This window comes from Sphaeramia orbicularis, chromosome 8, assembly GCF_902148855.1.
Source record: "Sphaeramia orbicularis chromosome 8, fSphaOr1.1, whole genome shotgun sequence".
Classification (NCBI taxonomy): Eukaryota; Metazoa; Chordata; class Actinopteri; order Kurtiformes; family Apogonidae; genus Sphaeramia; species Sphaeramia orbicularis.
The window spans coordinates 8,243,347-8,271,298 of NC_043964.1; the positions used below are offsets into that span (position 1 = coordinate 8,243,347).

The 27,952-nt window shown below is 36.7% G+C and overlaps 1 protein-coding gene across 1 annotated transcript; it reads right to left on the reverse strand.

Annotated features, from left to right (window-relative positions):
- fam83fa (family with sequence similarity 83 member Fa) lies at positions 1-27,829 on the reverse strand. Its single transcript, XM_030142420.1, has 5 exons — positions 27,292-27,829; positions 16,656-16,823; positions 9,138-9,259; positions 2,377-3,161; positions 1-593 (listed from the first exon to the last, which is right to left on the reverse strand). The coding sequence occupies exons 1-5, from the start codon at positions 27,760-27,762 to the stop codon at positions 544-546; spliced, it is 1,596 nt and encodes a 531-aa protein (XP_029998280.1). The 5' UTR covers positions 27,763-27,829; the 3' UTR covers positions 1-543.
- Positions 27,830-27,952: the final 123 nt, after the last annotated feature.

Below are 27,952 nucleotides of genomic sequence, written 5' to 3' on the forward strand. Positions count from 1 at the left end.
TTTTTTTTCCAAACATTTGCTACAAACTGAGATTCCTCTCATGTGGTGGTTCAAAACACGGTGATTCACATTTTCATTTTGGAACTGGATTCAAACCCGGAGCTCGGCGTTCAGATGCAGGAACTCTACATTATTCACAGCCTGTACAACGCTCTGCCACAGGTCTCACTCTGTTACCAAGGGTCCTCGTAAGGTGACACCCAAGGACAACGCCACGTCTGATCACTTTTCCTTTCACCATAGCAACCGGAGTAACTCCCGGGTGTGATGTAATCCAGTCGTGCGGCATTGAGCTTCAAGCATGAGAACAAAAAAAAACAAAAAAAACCAACACTGACAATAAGTTCATACGACAGACGGGAGGACGGCCACAGCGCTGACATTTACAGAGGGACTTTAAAGCGTCTCTCGTGACAGACTGAGGTGAACTCGAACGCATCGTCCCATTAGCCACATATCGTGTAATGTTTAATGTCACCTCCGAGACTTGGCTGATCTGTCACTTCCTCTGTTTCAGTCTTTAGAGTAAAAACATGGGTTTGATCAGGACTGGATGCAGTTCTTCTTCTGTTGTCGCCGACGACTCTTGAATCCTGGAAAAATTTTTAAAAAATAAAAAAAACGATAAAGTTAATCTAAGTTACAGCGGTTTAGACACATCCACACTTTTTTATTGTATAAAGAAAATGAATAAATAAGAACTGAATCATGGAATCAGACACTAGAGGTGTGTTTGTTTCTGTCATTTTCATGTGTTTTGTTGCATTTTTTACAGCGTTTTCATCTTCGACGCTTTGCAGTTCCACTTTATGTTTTTACATTTATATCATTTTTGTCTTTTTGCATTTTTTCACTGTTTCCTTATCCTTGTATCTTTGTTTATGTTGTTTTGGTGATGTGCTTCTAATTTTCATTATTTTATTTTTTCACTTTTTTGGTATCTTTTACATTTATGTTGTTCTAATCTTGTCGCATCCTATATTCAAATTTTTTTTGCATTTATGTCATTTTTTGTATCTTACATTTATGTATTTTTCACATTTCACACGTCAACTGCTATTTTATTTTCTTGTTTTGCTTAGTTTCCATCTTGCTGTTTCTATTAGTGTATGTTTTGTGCATTTTTTTGTCTTTTTTTTAACATCATTTTTTGTATTTTCACATTTTACATGTAAATTTGCTGCTTTTATGCTATTTTCCCCATCTTGTTGCATCTTTTATGCATGTTTTGTGCACTTTACATTTACATCATTTTCATTTGTTCTTTAAGCTGTTTAAGCTGTTTAAGCTCTTTGTTCTTTTTTACAGTGTTTTCATCTTTGATACTTTGCAGTTCCATCTTATGTTTTTACATTTATATAATTTTTGTCTTTTTGAATTTGCTCATTGTTTCCTTATCCTTGTATCTTTGTTTACGTTGTTTTGGTGGTGTGCTTTTACATTTCATTATTTTGTTGTTTTTCACTTTTGTGGTATCTTTTAAATTTACATTGTTTTAATCTTGTTGCGTCTTATATTCAAATTTTTTTTTGCATTTTTTGTATCTTACATTTATGTAATTTTCACATTTCACACGTCAAATTGCTGCTTTTATGCTATTTTTTCCATTTTGCTGCATCTTTTATGTATATTTTGTGCATTTTACATTTACATCATTTTCATTTTGTTCTTGCTGTGTTGCGTCTTTTGCATCATTTGTCTTGTTCTATGTTTACATCCTTTTCATCTTGTGCATTTTGTTTTGCGTCTTTTACATCTTTTTCTTCTTGTTTTGTATGTTATCCTTTCATTTTGTTGACTTCATGTTTTTTTTCCATTTTGTTGATTTTTTTTGTTCTCATATTGCATGTTTTACGTTGTCGTCCTGTGGTGTCTTTTTACTTTATTTTCATTGTAGGTTTTTTTTTTTTTTTTACATGGTTTTTATCTTTTTTGTATATTTTCATCTTGATGATTTTACTTTGTGTTTTTATCTTGTGTCTTTTGTCCTTTTCTTTATTTTTTTGTATTATTTTAGTTTTGTTGCAGATCTTTAACATTATTCTCATATTTCTGGACTGTCTACACTCTGTTACTCTTGTCCTTTCCATCTTCTTGTGTCTTTTCCATGATGTTCTAAAGCTGTTTTATTTATTTATTTTTTTTACATTGTTCTAATAAGATAAATATATCGTTAGCTTCATAGCATGACTGCATCGTCATATTTTTGGCCAAATTGTGAGATCTGTGTAACTTTACTCTCCTAACACTGCTCCTTCATTCTATACAGATATCACAATTTAGCCACAAATATGACTTTAATTAATGATGCTATGAGGCTAACGATATCTCTATGGCTATATTTTGATGAAACGTGGATGGTCATGTGACCCGTACCATCTTCGTCCGGGGTGTTGATCGTCTGCATGGAGATGCTCCTCTGGCTCAGCTTCGACGTCTTCTTGAACTTGGCTTTCAATGGATTCGGCTTCTCGATGATCTCAAACGTGTCCTCCAGCTCACTTCCCACGACGCCGCTGGATTCGGGCGTTTTGGCCGGAGACGGTGTCTGCGGAGTGGCCATGCCCTCATCTAACGTCTCTGAGCCCTGATTAGCTCCTCGTCCTTTTAAGAAGTGTCTGAAGGAGCTGCGTTGCTTCTTTGCGTTGAACGACTGGCTCTTCTTCAGACCTCCCTTTCCGTCGTCGTCCTCGTCTTCTGCAGGCGAAGCCGGACTTTGAGGCGACGGCTGCTCCGCTTTGTCCTTGTTGTTGTGATGGAAGCTGTTCTGGAGGCCGTTCCTCTGGTTCGACCCGGCCACCGTGTCCTTCTGGGTGGACAGGTCCTGCAGGGAGCCCGTCAGACCCATGCTGTTCCCGAAAACCAGAGAGTATTTGGGGTTGTGGTATTTATGTGCGGGAACCTTCAGGTCGATCTGTTTGGAGTCGCCGACGGAGACCTGGAAGCGAGACGTGGAGACGGGCAGAGGCCGGACCTGCTCCACCTTTGGCTTCCTGATGGGGGTGGGCGGAGGGGGCTTGGTGATGTTGAACTCTCTGTAGAGGTCCACATGTTCAGAAATGGCGTACATCTCCCTAAAGTCATGGTCGAAGAAGTCCACAACTTGACCCGACATGACGGTGATGGTGTTCCTGTCCATCCGGGAGGAGCTCCAGGTGAAACTGTGGATGAAAGAAGGGTTTAGACTGGATCAATGAAATAAAACTAGAAATGGGCGACTTTTAGTTCAGTCTAGTGTTCACACTTCACACCATTAACCTCCTGACACCCAGGAATGCATTTTGTTCTCTGTAGTGGAGGAGTTTCACAGCTTTACTTAACCTATAAAGACCCACTGCTACTTTTGTGGCCGTTCCAAAATAGTTCTTTCTCTATATTTATATATTATGTTTTTTCTTTAGTGATTTATTAATTAACAGTGTGACTTTACCCCTTCTCCACCAACATTCCCAGGTATTTATCTAGCAAGTGAAAGAATTCCTGGTAATCAAAGTTCTGGGAAATGTATGTAAATCAGGCTGTCATTTCTAGTCGCCGAATCAAAGTCCTGCTGAAATTCTTTTGAGCGTATTCACTGTTGAGTCATTATTTTGCCGCTGATTTCACTGAAATCATGTATGTTGATTCCAAATCTGAAATCAGAATTCCTCCAATTTGTCAGGATTTTAACTCATAAAGACCCAGTGCTACTTTTGTGACAGTTCACGAATGAATTTTTCTCTCCATTTAACCTTTCTTAAACGATTTATCACCATTTATTATCATTTTATTTTCTGTATGTTTGCAGTTTTCAGTGTCACTCGTGTATTTTTCCTATATTTAATTCACAGATGTAGATGTTCATAAAAGCTCAAAATAACGTTGAGGGTAATTTTATCAAAAACAGGTAAAACTAAGAAAAATTGACTTTTTCAGCTAAGATATCAATAACTGAAAACCAAGCATGTCCATTCACTGTCATTGATCCAACTCCATGGGTTTTACTGGTGAATCAATGTTGTAGAGGATGACGGTGTTTCCACGGTAACTACGGAGCCTCTGAACGTCCAAATGGGTCATATCTGATGACCATGAAAAGACAACAAACTGTATTTTACACCAATTATTGACATGGATTGATAGGATTAGGGGATCAGAAGTTATTAAACATTTTAAATCAGGAGATGCTTTTAGTTGCCGGTGGATGTTTGGGTCAGAAAAAAACAAAAAACAAAACGCCATCCACTGCAAAGAACATTCCATAAAAAAGTATTTGAAAAAACTGTTGCATCATACTATTTCCAATCAAGGCAATTTAATGTAAAAAAAAAAAAAAACAAACACCAAAACTTTTACTGTCCTGTGTCTCAGGAGGTTAACATAAAGTAGTCCTGATACGCCATCGTAGAAAATGACACAAAATAAAGATAAATTCAACTCTCCACTTTATCAGCACTGTGTAACATGGAGTAACTAAGCAATAGTACGAGATAATTCCCACTGTTTGATGATTTTTACAGATTTGTCAGTTTCCCTCAATAAAAATGAGGATGAACTCAGTCTCATTAACTTGGTACAAATAGTCTCTTATTTACTAGGTTCAGGTATTTTTTTTTTTTTTTTTTTTAGTTTTTACCTGTGGACAAGGTGACATGTCCTACCAGACTCTTGTTTTGTACACCGAGGATTAACTCTACATTTACTCTGTATTCCAAACAGTGTAATCAGATTATTCTGAAGTCAGTCGGGGTTTTGTGTTTTGTGCTAGTATTTTATTCTTCAGAAATGTTGTTGATTCAAGGCTGGTCTTTTGGTTTTGTTTGGGTTTTAGTCAAAGAGGACTTGGGGTTTTTATTTATTTCAGACCAGTCCAGACCACAGCTGTGGGGATGTTACTACATTTGTGGTGCCTTTTTTGATTTATTTGTTAGAGAAAAACATCTTTAAAATATTATTTAAGTTAATTTGCAAGATTTTAAAGTGTTTAATAGGCTCTAATTGCAGAAATTTAACATCATATTTAGAGATTATGTTCATTAGTGTGTAACAGAAGTCGACCGATATAGGTTTTTCTCAGGTTGATGCCGATTTTTTAAAATTTGGTCAGCTGATATCTACAGCCACTTTTTGAGGCTGATATTTAAGGCAGTTTTTTTATTTATTTATTTATTTTTTTTTATAGCACATTGACTGTAAAATACAACTGAAACACTCAGATAATTAAGATTTTTATGCAGCTATATAAATGAAATTATTCATACACCTACACATAGTACTGTTTTAGTATTTAATGAACTTCAAGTGCTGCCCACACAGGTGCCTGATCAAATATCTTATAACAGTTTTACTACTGATCAAATATCGGATTTCCAAAAAAAAAAAAAAAAAAAATTAAGGTCAATGACTGATATTCGGAAAAAAAATCAATACATCAGCCCGATATATCAGCTGGCCTATATATCTGTCTACCTCTAGTGTGTAATCAAGTGAAAATAAAAATTATTGTATTTCTGTTGGCTTTTAATGGGATAAGATGGAGCAGATCGCCTCCGCAGTCCATGTTTATGTACACTATATTTCTACAGGATCAGGTCCTCAATGTGGTTTGGACCAGCCTTAAAAAAAAGGCCAAAAAACAAAACAAACAAAATAAAACCAGCTGTCTTTGAAATTACTAAAATATAGTTCTGTTGAGACCAATCGTTATTATAGAGATGATAAACCAAGCCTGAAACTTGGGATTATGTTCAATGTTTGCTCTAAATAGGGAAAAGTGTTTCTAAACTCAAGACTCTAATATCAATGTCAAACCAATGATCTTTTTTATTCTTATGGTGTTTATCTAATTATCGTGGCCAAAATGCATCGTAATTTCGTTCTGCAATGCATCTCTGGCATAATGTCTGAATGACAATAAAGAAATCTGAATCTTAATGTTATCAGTCATCAGAATAGTTGTCAGTTAATTTAATCATTGACAACTAACTGATTTATCTTTGTATCTGTACATGCAACATAGTTTAATTTAATGTTAATAACCTTAGAGAGCAGCAAAACAAACAGCAGACACAGAAACAAAAATAGAGATTGAATAAAAGACCAAAAATGCTTAATAACTGTCTTAAATATCTGTTTTTGTATCTGGTTTTTGAGGTTAGATATTTCAAATATTATTTATATATTAGTTCTTGGTTTATCTCTTCGTGTCCTGCCTCATTTCACTGCTCATTAACAGCAGTAATTATGTGTCTGACCCCTTAAACCACATCAGTCTGGAACATCTGAAAACGTCTTCGTTTCAAAACTCTGATCTTGGTTCACATGGTCTTGTTGAAATAAAGTACTGTCTCTATTCTGCTGGTTCTTTTATTGCGATATGTTTACATATGTTTATATATATTGTTTCTTATATTATTTAAGAAAAAATACAAACAAGGAGTATCAGTAAAGTTTCTGTTCCACCTTCAGATGTTTACCTTTGAATGACAGGTAAAAACTATTATTATATTATATTATATTATTTCAGTCAGCTTTCAGCTTCTCTTCTACTTCTGCACATTTTTAACGTCTGTGATCATACTTTAATGAGTCAGGTCTGTGTGGTTCTGTATTGGACCATTTTCAGTCATTTAATAAGCGAGTTAACATCTTAATAGTTCATCCAGAACTATTTGGGAAACTTTTTGACAAGTCATCAGTACACTACACTACATCCTGGACTTGAAGCTCCGCCCACAATGACTGTGAAATACAAACAAATCACAGACTTTATCATGAACCTGGATCTGTCATTAAATCGTCACTCTAACACCTTTATGGAGCCGTGAGATTGGACTATTTTTTGACTCTTGGTATTTTTATGTTGGTTTAAAGCTGTTTTATACGGAGGAAGGTTGAGCTGTAATCCTACTTTCGTGTTTTATCGCCATAAAGTGAACATAAAACAACTCAGCTGATGGAAAAACAAGGACATTTAAGGTGACGGGAGGCTGGTGTCTATCATCAAACATCTATCATCTAAGTTTTTGGAGCAACTGAGAGCATAACAATAACTTTAAGAAGCAGAGAAACATCTGTGGTGAAATAAATAACTCCAGACAGAATCACATCCTGGTCGATCATTGACCAGAGGTTTTAGTCACAGTCAGGTGGTGGTTTTACCTGGTGCTCATTTCTTCAGGTTTCCTTATTTCCAAACTGATCCTAGTTAAGTAAAGTTTATTTTTAAAGCACTTTTCACAGATAAAAATCACAAAGTGCTGTAGATAAAATGGATGGAATAAAACAACATAAGAATAATTTCATAAAATAAATAAAAAGGATAAATCCATCAACCAAACGCTTTCCTAAATAAAAACGTCTTGAGCTGCTTTTTAAAAGAGTCCATGGAGTCGACCGCATGGAGGGGCAGGGGCAGGGGCAGGTCATTCCAGAGTCTGGGGGCTACAGCCTGAAAGGACAGGTCTCCCCAGGTTTTAAAAGGAGTCTTTGAGACCTTCAGGAGGTTCTGGGCTGAAGACCTAAGGGTGCGCCCTGAAGAGTGGGGGCAAAACATGTTGTCAATATAATGGGGGGTCTGACCGTGCAGCACCCGAAAAGTCAGGACTACAATTTTAAAAATCGATCGAATAACATGTTAAACTCCTCATCATGATCTCTTCCCCACAATAGAAAAAAATACCCTTGATGTTACGAGTCTAATAAGCAGGAAGAATAAATACAGTTTTACCTTTGAGTTTTCAAGGACGGATGATCAACACCTGCCTGACTCATCAGATTGAAAGACTTGAAGAAAAAATATTTATCTCATGATTTTACAGCAGTTTTTTGTGCACGTTTATTTCTGGCTTGATGGTAGTAAATTTGAGGCTTAAATAGAACTGTTTCAATGTAATGCATCTTATCAGGACGGTGATTTCACTAGTTTTAGTTTTCCTTTAGGACAGTGGTTCCCAACCTTTTTTAAAAATATATTTTATTTGACAGTTTTCATTTCTGTAAAACACACACAAAAAAACACAAAGGCTCAGATGTGTGTAACAACTAATTAACGAGCCAGTCCTTGTTCAAAGAAAGAAATTCCCAACCTTTTTTGACCCCATTTTAACTTCACAAATTTCTGGCAACCCCAGATATTCAAATCTGAGCCTTTTTTTTTTTTTTTTGCTAAAATTAATTTGTTTTTGATCATGTAATAGTTTGCTACACTATGTTGCAAATAACCATTAATTTTAGAAGACATTTAGTCTATATAATGTATATTATTATGGACGGAGGCAGAAAAGCCAGGTGTAGATTACTGCACAGTGACAAGTGACAGTTTTATTTTCCTTGGTCAGGATATGTACAGTCAGTCCAGCTTGGATTTACAAGGCTGACAATTAATACTGAACAAACAAGAACTCAAACTATGAATTATGAAAGAGCTGCAGCATCTGAAACCAACCACAATGAACATTTGAAAGATAAACAGAACCACAGTGCTGCAGTTTCAGCTCCACAGTTTGTCATGTCTTTTATGGACCGTGACTGTCTCTGTCAACTGGTCATATATTTTTTATTACCTCCGCCAAGGAGGTTATGTTTTCATCAGGGTTTGTCCGTTTGTCTGTCTGTCTGTTAGCAAGATAACTCAACAAGTTACGGAAGGATTTTGATGAAATTTTCAGGAAATGTTGATACTGGCACAAGGAACAAATGATTAAATTTTGGTGGGGATGGGGGGGGCAGATCTGCCTTGGGGGAGGTCTCCGCTCTCCGAGTGCTTTTCTAGTTAATGCGTTTTTTGTTTTTTCATTTTTATTAACTACTAGAAATTTCAGGCGACCCCATGGTTGAAAAACACTGGTTTGGAGAAAAATGTGTAATTTGTCATTATAGGTGTTTATGTTGTTATTTCACTGGTTCGGCCCATTTGAGATCACATTGCTCTGTATGTGGCCCCTGAACTAAACCGACTTCGAATTGAAAAATCTTTAATGTCCCCAAAGGGCAATTTGATTCGCAACAGAAGTGTACATATCTCACATATAACAAAACAATCAATCTCACATAGTACAATAAATACAATAAATACAGTAAATAATACAATAAATACAGTAAATATGCCCCTGGTCTAAATGTTTACTGATGACGACTTCCTGTGTGAAACCTCTCACCTGTAGGATCCGAACATGACTTTCTCTCCGTCCACCAACATGTACTTGGAACACAGCGATCCGGGCAGTTTTCCAAAGGACAAGGCCAGTCCAGCTCCTCTCACCATCCGCACACGCAGGTTCTGGAAGGAAACACCCGCTTAATTACACACCTCAGCCCAATTCATCACACATGTAAACCCTGAGTAAACGCCGTCCGACGTCCAGACCGTGTCATTCGCTGACGTTTGAGCTGCCAAGTCAAACTGCAGCGCTGACACGCCTCACGGCATTAAGTCAACTTTCCCAAGAATTAAAACCCTTCAGCCATGTCTGTTTACCTACAGGGAAGAGAAAGGAAAGAAGGAGCAGAAACAAAGACCAGGAGGAGTAAATACTGATTAGACCCGTATCAGGAGGAGGTTTTCCTCGGCCGTCAACCCGACGTGGGCTCTGGCGTCGGGTTACACTCTCCGCATCTGTTCTCACAATCCATGAATGTTCATTTGTCAGAGTAAGAGTAACAGAGCCCAACGCGAAGAAAAGGCCTTTCACAGCCACATCAACTGACACCAGGAGGAACCGACTCTCCCAGCGCTCCAGTTAAACCAGACCACAGCCTCCAAACTCTGCCACCAAGACCCGATAAGGCCGGTTATTATGTCGGAGTGGGGATAGGATGACGGTTTGGCTTGAGGAACGCCGTCCGATGTTAATCTAGATCAGCATTTAGTAACGTTTCTCAGATGCTGCAACACCTACGGACTCAGAGAGATGATATTAACAGGGTTGAATGAGGTGGAGATGGATTAACAATATCGGCAATATTAGGCCCCGATAGTGGCTGATAAGACTGGACAAAAAACCCCCCAAAAAAACTATTGGTCTGACACTGGTGGAGAAACATCTGGTTGAGGTCGTTCTCACTCCTAATAGTCTGGTAGAGTCGTACGATTGGGGTTGAAACGTTCAGCAGGTCTGAGTTTTCTTTCACTCTGCACTTGATCAAACAAACCCCTCCCTGTTTGTGGCGGCGCTGTATCAACAATTACCAAAGAACTCCTCTTACATGGCAGGAACTTTACCAGAAACATTTACTTTATTGGGGATTTTTGAAAAACCTTGTTCTGTTTCCACCAAAATTACCCAAGAAAAACATCCTCTCAACCCCAAACTTTTCCTGAAAAAAAGTTCCTTGTAGGGGATTGGACTTTACAGATTCCCCACAATTCTTAAGGGGCGGGGCTATGTATTGAAGAACTCTGATTAGTCGAGCACACTTGCAACATTCTGTCCCTTCATTCACCCTTCATGTTTAATCCAGTGGCGTCTGCGAACTTGTTTATTCCATTTCTACAAGTTTCACTTCATTGGTGATTTGATTATTTGGAAAATGGAGCAAAAAAAGAGAAGCTACGAGAAGTGGACGACAACGATGATGTCCATTTGACGAATACACTCTTTTGATCTTTTGAGCGTATTCATCTCGCATTGTAGGGATGCACCGATCCGACTTTTTCCAGTTCCGATGCTGGGACCTTGCGCATCGGTCAATACCCAATACTGATCCGATATCACTGTTAATTTAGAGCAGAGGTTCTCTCCCGGGGGGCACAGGCACATGGGTGTGTGTGTCGGGGGGGGTCACAAGTGCCATCATTGTGCCTGCGTGTAAATGCGTTACCAACTACTACTGTACACCATCCATCCATCCATCCATCCATCTGCCACTTATCCAGGGCCAGGTCATGGGGGCAACAGTCTAAGCAGGGGTGCCCACACCACAACAGTATAAATCACTCGGCACATACTCCTTCCCCAGGCACAAATTTGTTTTCGGGGGGCAGCAGGTAGTCAATGATAAGGGAGGGGAGCTCACTTTCACTTTCTCACAGCTTTATCTACGGAGCTATAACCTACCATGTTCTCGTCCTCCACATACAGGTTCCTCAAGTTACTTTTAGAATTATGTTCAGCATGCATGATGTAGCCTGTGTTGCAAAAATTGAAAGGGGAAGGATCAGTCTGATGGATCGGTTGCTTTTACCAATCCCCGATCGAGCTAAAATGTTGATATCGGGGCTGATATCCATCCTAATATTGGATTGGTGCAACCTCAGGGCATTTCAATCATGTGTCTGTCTGTTGTCGTTCGTTCACAAAGACAGCGAGAGACATGGAGTCGCCTCAAGGAGGGAGGATGTATTTGGCATACAGGGTAAACAGAGTATCTGAGTCCATCTGAGTACAAGTTTGGATATGGAGACTGGTGTTTTTATGGTTTCTTCAGAGTTCTTACATGTATGTGTTTACGGAAATTGTAGATAAGTCCATGGCTGAGCTGGCACCCCTGTATTCTAGAAGGCCTTGACACACTAAGATTATTTCTCACAGCTTGTATGAACTTTATACAGAGTATAAGTGTGTCCAAAGTTCACATGTAGTATAAAATGGCTAAACAATGACATAATAAAAGTGAAAGTAAATAAAAGTATAGATCCACATGTCCTAACCATGAAGTTAACACTCCAAACAGCCTGGATATCTTCAAATGTGGTTGCTGAATAAAATGCATTGGGTCTTTATGGGTTAAATTGGTAGAATTCTGATATCAGATTTAGAATCAATGTATACGATTTAGGTGAGATCAGTAGGAAAACACTGATTGAACAGTGAATATGCCCAGAAGAATTTCAACAGGATTTCGACTTGGTGACTGGAAATGACTGAGCATGACTTTCATAAATTTCCCAGAACTCTGAGGTGGAAACATAAACCTCACAGATTACCAGGAATCCTTTAATCAGTAAACAAATACCAGGGAATGTTGGTGGAAAAGGGGCTTAAGTTACAGTGTAAATGAACTGAACCACAATCCAGTTTTCAGACCAAACGCTGTTGGTTGTTGCTGCTGTTTGTGTTGGTTTTGTTTGTTGTTGTGTTCTATCTTTGTGTTACAGTAAGTGATTCATGAGTGAATCATTAACACCTAATTTTACACAGAAACACCAGATCATCGTTTTACAACACGTCTATACATGTGACTCCGGGACTTTTTGTGACTCATGGATCTATATGCCAATAAACACTTCATCTGATATCTGAAAATGTAGAAAAACAGGCTTTCCTTCCCTGCAGGTGCTTCGGGTGGAAACTCTCCAAAGCTGCGATCTTTCTGAACAAACGCATCACAATAAAGACGCTGTCGGGAGAGGAAGTGATGAATGAGACGGTGTTTTGTTGCAGTCTTATCTCCACTCTGATCTTCACCGTGCTGCTCAACTGGTACCTGAAGACACTTCTTTCATCGGCCTCTTTCGTAATCTGACTTATCAATGTTCACGCAGCATTTGAGGCCTTAAGGTCAGAAGTCACGGATCTGATCATGATCTGAACACAATCTGGACCCACTGGAGATGATAAAAGAAAATTTTTCTAATATTATTTCTTATTTTGTATTGCGAACACTGCCTGAGACGCACAAACATCATTAAATTGACTCATACGCCATGAAACACATCACATCAAGTCATGTCAACATCTAAAGTGCACCGACTGAATCACGGCATCGAGTTGAAAACATTCCAGGCTCTACATTTATACATTGTTTTCATCTTTTTGCATCTTTACATCATTATCCTCCTGTTACAGTCGTCATCTTCAGTCTTTCTATGTAGTTTTCTTCTTTTTTTTTTGCTGTTATTCAGTCTTTTACATCATTTTCGTCACCTATTCCTTGCAGAATTTTGAATGAAAAAAGTAAAACTACATTATGGAAATGCTTACATTTACAAGCTATCCTTTAAAAAATGTGAATAACATGAACGACCTAAGCTTTAATAAGAAAAATAAGTGCCTCAGCTTAATATTTATCCATGTGCATTACAACTTACAGATCAGTGGATCTACAAATACACGACGACAACTTTTTATGAGGAAATATTTAAAGCACTAAACCAACTTGTACTCCGGGAAACACATCAAGTCATGTCAACATCTAAAGTGTACCGACTGAATCACGGCATCGAGTTGAAAACATTCCACCTTAAAAGCAGCCACAGATTTTAATAAATATACAAAGTCGTGTATTGTTTTAGGCTGTAGTTGAACATTTATACACAAATCAAACAGGAAAGTGAGATGGAGACACATCTGAATAAGACGAAAAACCACGTAAAAGATGAATACTCTCTGGAAACGTGGTAACTCAAGCTCTACATTTACACGTTGTTTTCATCTTTTTGCATCTTTACATCATTATCCTCCTGTTACAGTCATCATCTTTAGTCTTTGTATGTAGTTTTGTTAATTTTTTTTGCTGTTATTCAGTCTTTTACATCATTTTTGTCTCCTTTTCCTCGCAGAGTTTTGAATGAAATAAGTAAAACTACATTATGGAAGTGTTTACATTTACAAACTACTCTTTAAAAAATGTGAATAACTTGAACGACCTCAACTTTATTAAGAAAAATAAGTGCCTTACAATTTTCAGATCAGTGGATCTACAAATACACAACGACGACTTTTTATGAGGAAATACATAAACCATTAAACTGAGTCGTGTGCTGTGAAACCCATCAAATAAAACCAAACAAACTATGACTAAATTTTCATGTCAGAGTCTAAAGTTCACAGACTGATTCATGCCATTGGGTTGGAAACACTCCATCTTAAAAGCATTATTATTTATTATTTATTGAATGTACAAAGACAAACATTCACCTTGACGTGAAAGGGTGTGTTTTGTGTTTAAGCTTTAAGTTGGGCATTTATATGCAAATCAAACAGGAAAGTGAAATGGAGACGCATTCAAATACGACGAAAGCATGTAAAATATTAATATTCCCTGGAAAGACGTTAATTTAGGCTCTAAATTCATACGTTGTTTTCATCTTTACATCACTTTACATCCTGTTACAGTCGTCATCTTTAGTCTTTTTACGTAGTTTTGTTCCTTTTTTGCTCCGGTTCAGGCTGTGACATAATTTTCGTTGCCTTTTCCTTGTTGTCATTTTGGTTTTTTTTTACCTCTTCTATGTCTTTCTGTACATTTACCAGAGTTTTGAATGAAAAAGGTAAAATCTGCAAACTATCCTTTAAAAGAATGTGAATATATCGGGCTGATGTATTGATTTTTTTTCAATATCGGTCATCTGCCTTAATTTCTTTTTGGAAACCGATATTTGATCAGTAGTAAAAATGTTATAAGATATTTGATCAGGCACCTGTGTGGGCAGCACTTGAAGTTCAATAAATGTTAAAAGAGTACTATGTGTATTAATAATTTCATATATACTGTATAGCTGCATAAAAATCATAATTATCTGAGTGTTTCATTTGTATTTTATGGTCAGTGTTCTTTAAAAAAAAAAAAAAAATCAGCTTCCAAAATTGGCTGTAGATATCGGCCATCGGGTGACCGAATTTTTAAAAATCGGCATTGGCCTTAGAAAAACCCATATCAGTCCACCTCTAATTACAACTTACAGATCACAGTGGATCTACAAATACACAGCGAGTTTTAATGAGGAAATATTTAACACACTAAACCGACTCGTGTGACATGAAACACATCAAATAAAACAAAACAAAAACAATGATTAAATTGTCATGTCAGCGTCTAAAGTGATTCATGGGTTGGAAACATTCCTCCTTAAAAGCAGCTGCAGGTTTGATTAAACGTACAAAGACAAAGTGTGTGCATTGTGTTTTAGGCTGTAGTTGAACATTTATGTGCAAATCAAAGAAGAAAGTTGGATATAATCACAAAAATAACACAAAAACCACGAAAAAGATGGATATTCTCTGGAAAGATGCTAATTCAAACTCTATGTTATACGTTGTTTTCATCTTTTTACATCATTTCCATCTTATTACAGTCGTCCTCTTTAGTCTTTTTACATAGTTTTGCTCCTTTTGTGGTCTTGTTCTGTCTTTTACATCATTTTCCTTGCTGTCATTTTCATTGTCTTACCTTTTCTACGTGGTTTTGTACATTTACCACAGGGTTTTGTTCCCTGTAAAAACTGTGAGATTCACAAATAGAGTGAACTTGACCAGACTTGATGCCGGGAACTGGATCACAGATGGAAACGCAGGCCTGAACAGGACTGAAGAGGATCTGGTTCCACTTGGATTCACCCACTTGATTTGATTGTTCTTTTGCATCTAAACTAACATTTAAAACGGGTGTCAAACATACGGTCTGTGGACCAAAACCGGCCCACAAAAGGGTCCAATCCAAACCAATGTGATCTAAAGAGGGTTAGACCAGTAAAATAATAACATAATAACCTATGAATAATGACAACTCTAATGTTTTATACTGAAAAAAGTTCAATTACATTATGAAAATGTTCATATCTACAAACCATCCTTTAAAAAATGTGAATAACATGAACAACCTGAAATTTCTGAAGAAAAGTGCATTTTTAACAATATAGTGTCTCAGTTACAACTTACAGATCACAGTGGATCTACAAATGCACAAAACATTTAGTCATCATAATAACCTATAAATAATGACAACTCCATTTTTTTCATTTTGTTTTAGTGTAAAAAGTAAAATTACATGAAACTGTTTCCATTTACAAACTATCCTCTCATAAAAAATGTGAATAACCTCAACAAATATAAGAGAAGTAAGTGCAATTTTAACAATATTCTTCCTGATACTAAATGTTTTTTTGTGTATTTGTAGATCCACTGTGATCTGTAAGTTATAATGTACATGTCTAAATGATAAACTGAGGCAGAATATTGTTAAAATTGGTCATATTTTTCTTAATAAATCTCAGGTCTTTCAAGTTATTCACACTTTTTTAAAGAACAGTTTGTAGATGTAAATATTTTCATTATGTAATTTTCCTTTTTTCACTGTAAAACAAAGATAAAATATTGGAGTTGTCATTATTTATAGGTTATGATGATAGTATTCTCCTGGTCAGACCTGTTTGAGATCATATTGTTCTGTATGTGGAACCTGAACTAAACACACTGAAGTCACAGAAAAGAATAACAAACTAACACAACCTACACTAAACTAGACTAACCCCTGTTCTGGTTTTACTGCTCTAGAGGAGTCCACTTGTAGACTTAATTTATGGGTGTACTCACACCTACTTTGTTTGGTCTGTTTAAAACAGACCAAAGTTCATTTCACCGGAAAGTCCGGATTTTTTTTTAGGTGTGAATACAAACATGCGAACTCTGATTCGAATCCAACAAGCGGACCACTTCCAAACGGACTCTGAGCCGGTTCAAAACGATAACTGTACGTACGACCTCCATGTTTGTTTTCATCAACACCTGCTGCCTCTGATTCACCCTCCCCTCAACTTTTCTGTCCAATTCCAGCGCAGTTCGTCACGTGTGTGCTTCTGTGTACACATTTTGGTTCACTAGCTAAAAGAGCAATGAGAATGCAATCTGACCCAAACAAAAAAAATAAGTCCATATTCAGTCTGAATCAAATAAGCGGACCAAAGGACTTTCCGGGTGTGAATTCACCCTAAACCACCTGCTCCGTCTGAAACTCACCCGTAGGTGAATGGCGCTGATCTGCAGCCGTGTGCACATGTCCAGGAAGTGTGGAACTCCGGAGGCCTCCAGCACCACGTAGACCGCCACACCACGCCGTGACGCCGCGTCCAGCAGGTCCTGGAGGATCTGCAGGTCGGTCAGCAGGTCCATGACGATGGCGACCACCTGAGACGGAGATGGGACGATTAAAACCCTGACAGATTCAGATCAGACAGATGACAGAAAACAGATGCACTTCAGGGATCGTTTCCTTAAAGGGCTCATATTTCTCTAAACCCACTTTTATTAGTCTGTGGTTCATTTATTTGTGTTTTTGGACCCTAATAGTTCATACAGTTTGAATTTGAACCCTCCAGGTGCTGCAAAGCTATCTTTATATTCATTTTGGCAAAAATCAAGTGGATTTCTACAACCTGTTTTAATTCCTTCTTAATTTATTACGTTTTATAACTAGTTACCAGAGGTGATTTCTCATAGACTGCAAGGGAAGCTCGGCTTCCCCTAAAATTACGAAAATTAAATGGTTAAATATGTACGGTTGTGTTGAGATTCACTGACTACAAATGTGTTAGAACATGTTCATCTCACAGACGAGTTCGTTCAGAATCAGTTTTATCACAAATCAACAGACTCGATGTTGTTCACTTCTCATACATTCCCGTTGCGCTGTTTTCTCATTCGATCTCTGCTCAGTGCATTTGTTCGTAGACGCTCAGCGTCCATGCACTTCAATGGGACTGAGTGGAACAGTTTTTTTCATTGCCTCAAAACCGGACGATAATTGGATAAATGCCACGATGTTGTCCCGCCTCTGGACACTCAGTGTCTCTGGGGGTGAATAGAACTGTGGGCGGAGCTCGGCCGGGCTGGACACCAAGCATTCCACGTGCTGATTGGAGGATCAGTCGAAAGGCTGAATCCTGTTTGACTGACAGCTATTTTCAGATCTACTCCTTCACTGACACAGTTCAGTTTAATACCGTCGCACATTCTGCTGTGAAATCGAGAGAGAAACCACTACAAAATTACTTGTTCATTTCTTGCACTGTAAATAAAACACACTCACTGTACTTCCTTGTTTCAATTTAACATAATTTCAACGTTTTCTTGTTTCAGTTACATAATTTAATCATTTCTTGCCCAAGTTCAATATTGTTTTGTAGATAGTTAAATCAATCATACTATTGGCTAGGTCAGAGTGAACTAGCTATTTAGCAAGGTGCACACGATGGCGGACAGTGCTAATGGAATGGAGGGCTAAATTTATGTTTAAATAACTTGACAATTTTTTTTTGGATGTAAGCCGACAATGAGCTTCCCCTCTCTGAAAGACGAGCAGCCGCCACAAAGAATCCAAACCAAAAAAAATATGAATAACCTGAAAAATAAGTGCAATTTTAACAATATTATGCCTAAACATGTGCATTACAGATGAAATGTAAGCTCTGAATTCTTCAGTTTAATCTTTTTTGCTGTCTTTTAATTTAATTTCTGTTGTGTTACTTTTTTCCTCGCTGTATCTTTCAAATGATTTTCATTGTAGGCGATTTTTTTTTTTTTTTTAATTTTACGTTATTTTTGTCTTGTCAAATACTTTGAAAACACAAAAAAACTGTCTAATTTTACTCACAATTGAAGATCAGGCTTCACACTGTCAACTTTTCCATCATTATTATTACCTTGATCTGTAAAAATCCAGTATTTTTCCACTTATAATTATTGTAGTTTAGACATTAAGGCTGAGAAATAGTGGAATATAAAGATAATTCTGCTGAAAATGCAGTTTTGTGAATGGAGTTCATACATATTAATGTCTGTTTTCCCTCCTTCAAACCCACTCTGTGAGTAATTATCACCTGTCACTGTTATTTCTGCTGATGAATGTTTTGACCTGGTTTTACAGAGTCAATACTTCAGTGAAACCTGCTTTTCCAGGTAATTAAAACGGTTACTCAAGACGTTCTGGGCTCGGTCCAACAACGGTTACGGTTTTCTGCTAATTAATTCATCACTGTCTGCGTGTGAGGTCGTTACGTAACAGTTACAGATCCGAGATAAGGCAAAATCACATGTCAGGATCAGTCACCGGCTCTGATAAAATACAAATAACACGTGGGCTTTTACTGATCGGAAACATCAGCCACTGTTTTACCGTCAAACCGACTCTTTCCATCCTTCATATATGAGACTGTTTTCAGTTTCCTCGTCTTGTAAATACTTGAACCTGATCCAGCGTCTGAAGGTTTTCCTGAAAAACAGCCTCACATTCAGAAGAAAATTCAATGAAATCCATCATGTGAAGTTTGTGGAGAATCAAATGAAGAGGCCAAACAATACTACAATAAGTTTATTTTTCATATTTGGGTTTTATTTTGTTACAAAGTGAATAATGTTTTTTTTGTCTTGTTGAAGAAAAAACTCAAGATGTCCTGCTTTTATTCATTTTGATGCTACAGGTTTATTTTAGTCTTGTCAAACATCTATTGAATTTAATTTGTTTTGCTGAATCATATTATTCTTACGTCTTTTAAGCCACATTCATCTTAACCCTTCAGTACCCGGCCCATGCAGGTCCTTCTTAATCACAGAAAATACGTAATCTGCACAGTTACATGATAATGTCAACATTTTTTACAGTTTGTTTTTTTACTTTTTTTGTATTTCATCAACTTTACCCAAAACAAAAATACCAAATACGCAATAACTCATATATTTTAACTCTTTATATCTATAGATGTCCTTCAAATCACCTAAAGCTCATCATCTACACAGTGCCGTACTAATGGTAGAATGATTTTCATACAGTTTTTAACTTTTCTTACATTTTTTGGGGGGTTTCATCAACTTTTTCCATAAACACAAATATCAAATACTCAATAACTGTCTTATTTTTAACCTTATAAATGCCATGTTTATAATGTAAACAAACCCTATTTTTTGATGCATTAGAATATGCATTAGAATTTTTTGTGCTTGGTCAAATATTAAATGCTAAAATTTGTTAAAACACATTTTTTACTCATTTCGGAGAAGGATGTTAGTGTTGTAATTTTCCATTGTTTATAATGTGCTGATTTTAGAAAGAAAGGACAAAAAAAATCAGGCAAAAATGTATAACTTTTGAATTCTAATCTAATACAAATTGTAAAAAAAAATAATATGACCTTTTATAACATTTAGTGTAATGTGTGGATAATATGGACAGATTATATCTATTCATTTGGTTTTTGTTCCATCATTTTAATGTTTTTTATATCCAATTTCATCACTTGTTCGAATTGAAGGGAATAGAATAGAACAAAGAATACAACAGAATACAATAGAACAGAATAGAACAAAGAATAGAACAGAACAGAACTGGACACAATAGAATAAAGAATAGAATAGAATAGAATTGAACAGAATAGAACAAAAAACAGAATAGAATCCTTTTCATCATTGTACCAAGTACAATGATATTAAAAGTGCTATCCAATCTGAGCATCACTGTAAAAATACAAATAACAGCAGCTAAAATAAATAGGTCGCATTAATATTGTTGCACATTTACCTTAATAAATCTTGTATTTTAGCATCTTTTACATCTTTTGTTTTTATTTTTAGCTTCAGTCTGATTCCAGTCTTAGTTTTAATCGGCTCTTATCACCTCTGTCTGTGTTTCGATAAACTCTAATAACCTGTTTGTCGACATGTTTCCATAGATCCATGAGGCGATGGAAAAGCAGAAATGCATCCTTTGTTCAGAAGTCGATGATTGACTTCACACCAAACGGAGGAATTTTCACCACGTGAAACGTTCGCTGTGAAGCAAAATCAAAGGGAAGTATTTTTAATTATATGAACTGGAGGCTCAGCTTTACTGTTTATCTGACAGACGGTTTGATTTAAGGACACGTTGAAGAGTTGACATGAAAAAGGAAGTGGAAGAAGGGTGAAGAGGTCATATTTCTCTAAAGCCACTTTTATTAGTCTTTGGTTCATTTATTTGTGTATTTGGACCCTAATAGTTCATACAGTTTGAATTTGAACTCTCCAGGTGCTACAAAGCTATCTTTATATTCATTCCGGCAAAAATCAAGTGGATTTCTACAACCTGTTTTAATTCCTGCTTTATTTGTAACGTTTTATAACTAGTTACGTCATGACATTTGCACATATAAGGTCCAGACTTCTGATGAACATTTCTCAGAGTACGACATAATTGTTTGTCAGCAGCAGCGGTTGTGGTAAAAACTGAAAATATGTCCAAACTTTGAGCTGATTTCCTAAAATGTTCAGTTGTTGGTTGAACGGGACAGAAAGCAGAGCAACAACCTGGAGGAGGCGGGGCCTGAAGTGGCTCATGTGCATTTAAAGGGCCAGCGCTCCAAACCACCTTTCTGATGTCATTACTCAGAAATATTCCATTTCCAATTCCATTTTAAATGGATTATTATGTTTAATCTGTTGTTTTACTTGATATTTTTATTTCACTGTTTTTAAATTGTACAGCTATTTTTTATGTCTTTTTAATCTATTCTTGTATTTTAGTGGACCATTTGGCTTTTTTATTCTTCTATACGACACTGTTTTTAATTGTACAGCTGTTTTATGTCTTTAATCTATTCTTATATTTTATTCCTTTATTTTGGTGTTTCCCCTGCAAGTTGCTTTGGAAAAAAGTGTTTGCCAAATGCATAAATATAATTGTAAATAGGGTTGAAGATGGACCTGTGGAGTTGAATTAATGAAGAATTCAGACCCAAGCAGAGCATTTACAGTTTATGTAGACCACAGGGAAATGTTTGAAAATGCATAATTCCATTTTAAAAAAGCAAAATATCACTCCTTTAATTCATGTTACTGAGTTTATGAACTAATGACGCCATGATATAAAAGTCAAGAAAAGAGACTTTACTAATGATTTAGTCACATGTGACCTTTGACCTCTGCAGTAGAAAAGCCGTTTTTAACTTGTTTCATTTTCTCTTTCAGTTGTTGTTTCAGTACTTCCTGGGAAACTTCAAAATAAAAGCAGATACTCAGAAAAAAAAAACCAGAAATTCTACTGTAAAATCATTTCATTTCTACTCTGCTCCTTGCACATGGAATATGTTGCTAAAAGACTGGAAACTGACTGAAATGATCTCTTTGAATGCTTTTAAATCTAAACTCAAAGTGCTAGAGACGAACTCAATGACTTCCACTTGTTTTTCATAGTTTGACTTGTTCTGTAAATTATTATGTGTTGTATTTCATGCTGCCTCTTGGCCAGGACTCCCTTGGAAAAGAGGTTCTTAAACTCAGTGGGATCTTTTTTCTGGTTTAAAAAAATAGAATAAAAAAATTTCCAGCTAAACTTCAGTTTTTCATCTTGTTGCATCTTTCACGTGGTCTTCCATCATAGACGACCTTTAAACCTGAAATTAAACCACATGAAAACCTGGACCAGGTCCTGCAAGAACAATGTGTACCCAGACTCTGCCTCGGCTCAGGCGTGCATACCTGCGCGGTCAGCCAATGGGAGGCAGCGGTGGGTGTGGGGGGGTCCCGTGGGGGGGTTTGCTGAACCCGGTCCGAGGCTGAATGAGTCTTCCTGCAGGTCTGATCTGACATTTCCATCCTGACTCATCTTGTTCAAACCTGAACCGAGTCGACATTTATAATCGACGCTCGAGGCTCAAGTTCTAAACATCAGCTTCTGGTGTGAACAATCTGCCGTTTGTGCAGAATCGATAAAAACTGAAAGTCACGTGTATGACAGGATGAGTCAGAGCTTGATTTATTGAAACTGGAGGTGAAGAAACGTTAGTGAATCACCTGAGTTTTACCTGAACCTTTCACCTATACATAAATCACTCCTTATTCTATACCGTTCACTTGTTTTTCCATTTCGACGTAGAACTGCAGAGGTTTGGATCAATAACTACATCACTACTATACTTCTAATAATAATTCTGCGAAAGAAAGCAAAACAGGTGATTGACGGGGCAGGTTACAGAGGTTACACAAACCAATTATTCTTACAGTCAAAACTGGAATATTTCCATATGTTTGCACCTAACAGTTGTATTTCAGTGCATTACAGCTGCTGCTGATGATGACTGCACCTCAGTACCAGCTAGTGTAACTGCAACTGTTTTCATATGTTTTAGCTGTTTTTATGTTTTAGCTGTTTTTATATGTTTTAGCTATGTTTATATTTTAGCTGTGTTTATGTTTTAGCTGTGCTTATATTTTAGCTGTGGTTATATTTTAGTTGTTTTTATATGTTTTAGCTGTGTTTTCAATTTTTTCATGTCTTTTTTTTTTCTTTGGATTCTGTGAGTCCGGAAAATACACCAGAATTTCAATGTACTGTACCTATACTGCGATGCATCTGTGTGAATGGCAAATAAATTCTATTCTATTCTATTCTATTCTATTCTATTCTATTCTATTCTATTCTATTCTATTCCATTCCAGTGCCTCTGGTCTGACTACCTTGTGTGCTATTTATTTTTCTGGCTGTGTCATTTTATTATGGTTATGTCACTTTTATTCTTAATATTATTATTCTTATTCTTTATACTTAACTCTCTTGCGTATTTGCACTATTGTACATATGTTTGTTCACTGTGTCATTTGTATGTATGTATGCGAGCAATGGACTTCACAGAATCTCCTTCAGGATCAGTAAAGTACACTATCTATCTATCTATCTATCTATCTATCTATCTATCTATCTATCTATCTATCTATCTATCTATCTATCTATCTATCTATCTATCTATCTATCTATCTATCTATCTATCTATCTATCTATCTATCTATCTATCTATCTATCTATCGTTATCCAGATTGTTTCCAGATCTTTTTTATACTTATAAGTTATAATGTACAGTGTTTGCTCTTGTGTTACTGTGGGGGGTTTTTTTTGGTTTGTTTTTGATTGTTTTCTTTTTGTTCACTTTATTTTGTTCGTTTTGTGTTGCCTTCAAGGATGACAAGAGTATGTGGACATGTTGAATTCAGGTGTTTCTTTTCTAACAGGGGTCTGGGATACAAAACAATAATGACAGATTAAACTTTAAGGAAATTTTGATGTTTTTATCTCAAATCATCATGAACAGGACATCTTACAGCTATTGACATGATGTGTCCCAATATTTTTGTCCATATAGTTTATAAACATCAATATTTCCTTAAAGTTTAATGAGAGTTTTTTTCTTCCTAAGTGAGATGTGAAGAAAGTAGATGGTTGGTTGTGGTAGAAAATTATTATTAACAGTCAGAGCACATTTAAAAGAGAACATTTAAAATCATAGTCATGGATAAAACCAACAAAAACAATGTTGAGAGAAATTAAGTAAAAACCATCTCTGAGGCATTTTGGAAAGAAACATAACACTTTAAACCAAACTAACCAATGCAATGATATTTATTCCAATATAAAACTATATTATGTCATTTTTTTGTCATTGTTTTGTATCCCAGACCCCTGTTAGAAAAGAAACACCTGAATTCAACGTGTCCACAAACTTTTGTCAATCTAAGACCTGAACTTCAATCAACATCTACTTTATCACTGTTTAAAAAGCATCTGAAAAGGACTTTAATTCATGAAAAAATATAAGGCTGTATATCACTTGATTTGTATTTGATGATTTGTAATGTGGATTACATTTTTATTGTTTTTACTTTAGTTTATTATTTCAGTTATATTGTATTTTTTAATTCTTTTTTTTTGTATTGTTCATTTCGGGGGAGGTATTCATATAAGCCTTCTTTTTTGGTTTCTAACCTCTCCTGCACAGTTTAGTTACTTGTTTGAATGTTGTTGTTTTTTCCATTGCTGTTGTTATTTTGTGCAAATAAACAAACAAACAAACAAACATGTAGTGAACTCTGGACCTGACTATACGTCGTTTTGTTGCATCATTTCTGTTGCATTTATCGCATTTGTTTTACGTCGCATTCGTCAAATCTTACGTTGTATTTGTATTTTACCGTCTTTTACATCTTATTTGAGCAGGACTCAGGTCTGCGTTGAGGATCATTCCACCTCCAAACCCGCTGAACATATATTTACTCATATGTTTAACGTCTAAACCAGGATCTGAGCGTCACATGGATCAGAAAACTGAAGCGTGACCTTTATCATGTTGAGTTTGTGTGTTTGTTGACGGACGTGTAAATGAAAAACAGCAGATCAGTTCAGACCTACTCCTAACACTGACTAAAACACCTGACGTGGCGTCGTTCCGATCTGAACAAAAGGAGGTGAAGGCCTTTAAAGAGCAGGCGTCGGTTCAGACTCGTCCTCCCTTTGTGACGTCTAGACTTGTTTTCTTTTATTTTCCATTCATGTTGAAATCTGGGTTAAATGTTACAAGTTGAGACCCGTTTATGCTGAAAGGATCTGTGGGGATTGACCTGATGAAGGAAGAAAAACGGAGACCAAACCATGGACTTTTTTGGTTCTGAAGGTGGAGAACTTTAGACCTGAACCTGGTTTATTTACTGATTTAACGACATTAGAGTCCAGAGCTGGTTCTTCACATGCAAAACTAAAACATAAGAAGAAGAAATGATAGACTGTGACTCATTTAAATATGAAAAAATAAAGGTATTTTTCATTTTCAGGGGTATCAAACCTAATTTTAGTTTAATTATTTTAGTTAGCAAATAATAATCCAAATTTTCCTCTTTGTTTTACAGTGAAAAAAGTTAAATTACATGATGAAAATGTGAACAACCACGTTTAACCTGAAATTTCTTTGGAAAAATAAGTTCAGTTTCAACAATACAATATCCCATCTTATTATTAACACAACTGACTCATCACAGTGGATCTATAAGTACACAAAACATGTAATAATAGCCAGAATATTATTAAAAATGCACTTATTTTTCTTAAAACATTTCATATTTTTCATATTTGTTCAGGTTATTCACATTTTATTGTGAAAGGATAGTTCGTAGCTGTAAATATTGTTACAATAAATAACGTAATTTGACTTTTTTCACATTAAACCAGGAAGAAAATGTGGAGTTGTCATTAATTCTAGGTTATTAGGTTTTTATTTGACTTAATTTTTTGGACTTTGGGTCGCATTTGACTCTGGTTTTGGTCCACGGGCCGCATATTTGACACCCCTGACATAAAAGACCCTCAGATTGATTGTTCATCTGTTCAGGTTCAGACTCCAACTGAGAAATCAGACAGTGAAGATCTTCAGCCCCAGGAGAAAAAAAAAAACTTTTCAAATCTGTCACATGACCTCCTTTGGCCAATCACGTCACACCGTTCCCTTCCCAACGACCATGACCTGTGCTGAGCCAAGTAGGTCACAACGACACAAGACACTGAGGTTCACAGTTTTGTTTTACAGTTTTTCACCGTTTTATTCACTGTTCTGCTGATCTCTGTTCAGATCCTGTTGGTTTGGCTTTAATTTTATTGAAATAAACACCATATATTGGAAAAAGTTAAAATTTCAGCTTAAACTGATCTTAAAAGTTATTAAACATACATAAATAATTCAACTGGGTGATATACATTAACTTTATTCATTATCCGCCTTTTTGTTCTACTTTTAATATTTCTACGTGTTGCATTTAAGTGCTTTTGTTTGATTTTCTTCTGGATATTACTTCTTACGTTTGTGCATCTTTCTTTCTTTTTTTTTTTTTTTTTACATAAATAAACAAACCTCTGATAATAGTTGTTCTAAAACCAGATACAGTTTGACGTGAATAATGTAGAACCAAAGATAAAACATCTGGTTTAATTAACCAAAATCTGCCTCAAACTGGAAGAAATAATGATCTGACATCGATCCTGATGATCATTGATAAAAGATGTGAACATTTTCACATTTCCCAAGGATCCAATACAGCCCAAAGTGCAAAATACTACCACAATAACCTATAAATAATGGCAACCCCAAACTTTTCTCTTAGTTTTCGTATTTTAAAAAAAGTTAAATTACATGAAAACAAATTATGCTTTCACAACAATTATGAACAAACTGAAATGTCTTACGAAAAATAACTAAATTCTGTCTGTAATTAAATGTTTTGCGTGTTTGTAGATCCACTGTGATGAGTAAGTTTTAATACATGTGTAAATGATGAGACATAATAAAGTAAAACTGCACTTACTTCTCTTAAGACATTTCAAGTTGTTCATGTTATTCACATTTTTAAAGGATTGTTTGTAGATGTAAACATTTTCATGTAATTTAACTTTTTTCAATTTAAAACATAGATAAAAGTTTGGAGTTGACATTTATGGGTTATTATGAAATTATTATTATTATTATTATTATTATTATTATTATTATTATTATCATTATTAGTGTTATTATCAATAGATAGATAGATAGATAGATACTTTATTCATCCCATAGGGAAATTTACAAATGTACATTTATTTATTTATTTATTTATTTATTTTATTTATTTATTTATTTATTTTTACTGGTCTGGTTTGGTTTGTGGCCCCTGAACTACACAGACTCTAAAAATGTGAAAAACTGTCATTTCCAGATTTTTCCAAACGCATCCTGTCTGGATCCGGATCCTGAACCCGGACCAGGATCTGGGGTTTGACTCTATATCTCCAGGTCTGACCCGGGTCCTGGTCCTGGTCCCGGTCCCTGCCTCTTACCTTGTGCGCGTCCTGGATCATCCTCCGGACCACCTCTTTGATGTGGGGTCCGGGCTCCTTGGGGGGGTGGGTGTACACGGACACCCGGGTCACCCCTTTGTAGAGTCCGCTGGTCCCGGGCCAGCCGATGTCCAGGGCCGGGACCTCCGTGTCGGACATCTGGGGCCAGTATGTGGAGTGGACCCCGGAGTCCGCGCTGGACTCCTTGGTCTTGTCCTGGTCCCCGGACTCGGAGTCGCTGTCCGGCTCGTACTCCTGGAAGGTCTTGCGGATGCTCTTGACCTCGCGAGCCGACAGGAAGTCCCGGATGTTGTCGTCCCGGAGCCGGACCTTGAAGGCTCCGTCCCCGTTCCGCAGCAGCTGCTCCAGGGCCGCCCTCTGCTCCTCACTGTAGTAGAACTCCGGACGGGACTCCGGGATCTTCTCGTTGACGTGTTCGTCGTCCATGCAGACCAGCTGGGACTCCGCCATGGTGGACTGAGCTCCGGGATCCGCGTCCTGCTCCGGCTCCGTCTACCTGTGGACCAGGTAACGGCAGGTGCGCAGGTAAATGCAGGGGGCGGGGCTTAAGGAGGGCAGGCGGGACAACGGGGACCCAAGTAACTTCCGGTTTTTGACCTTTCAAAATAAACCTTTTAATCTAAAACCTGGAGGAGGACGG

Coding starts and splice junctions, on each gene's coding strand:
- fam83fa (XM_030142420.1), bottom strand. CDS start 27,762: ATGGCGGAGTCCCAGCTGGTCTGCATGGACGACGAACACGTCAACGAG. Junction 16,824..27,291: donor TGATCCAGGACGCGCACAAG/GTAAGAGGCAGG, acceptor TCTCCGTCTCAG/GTGGTCGCCATCGTCATGGA. Junction 3,162..9,137: donor GTCATGTTCGGATCCTACAG/GTGAGAGGTTTC, acceptor TTTCATCCACAG/TTTCACCTGGAGCTCCTCCC.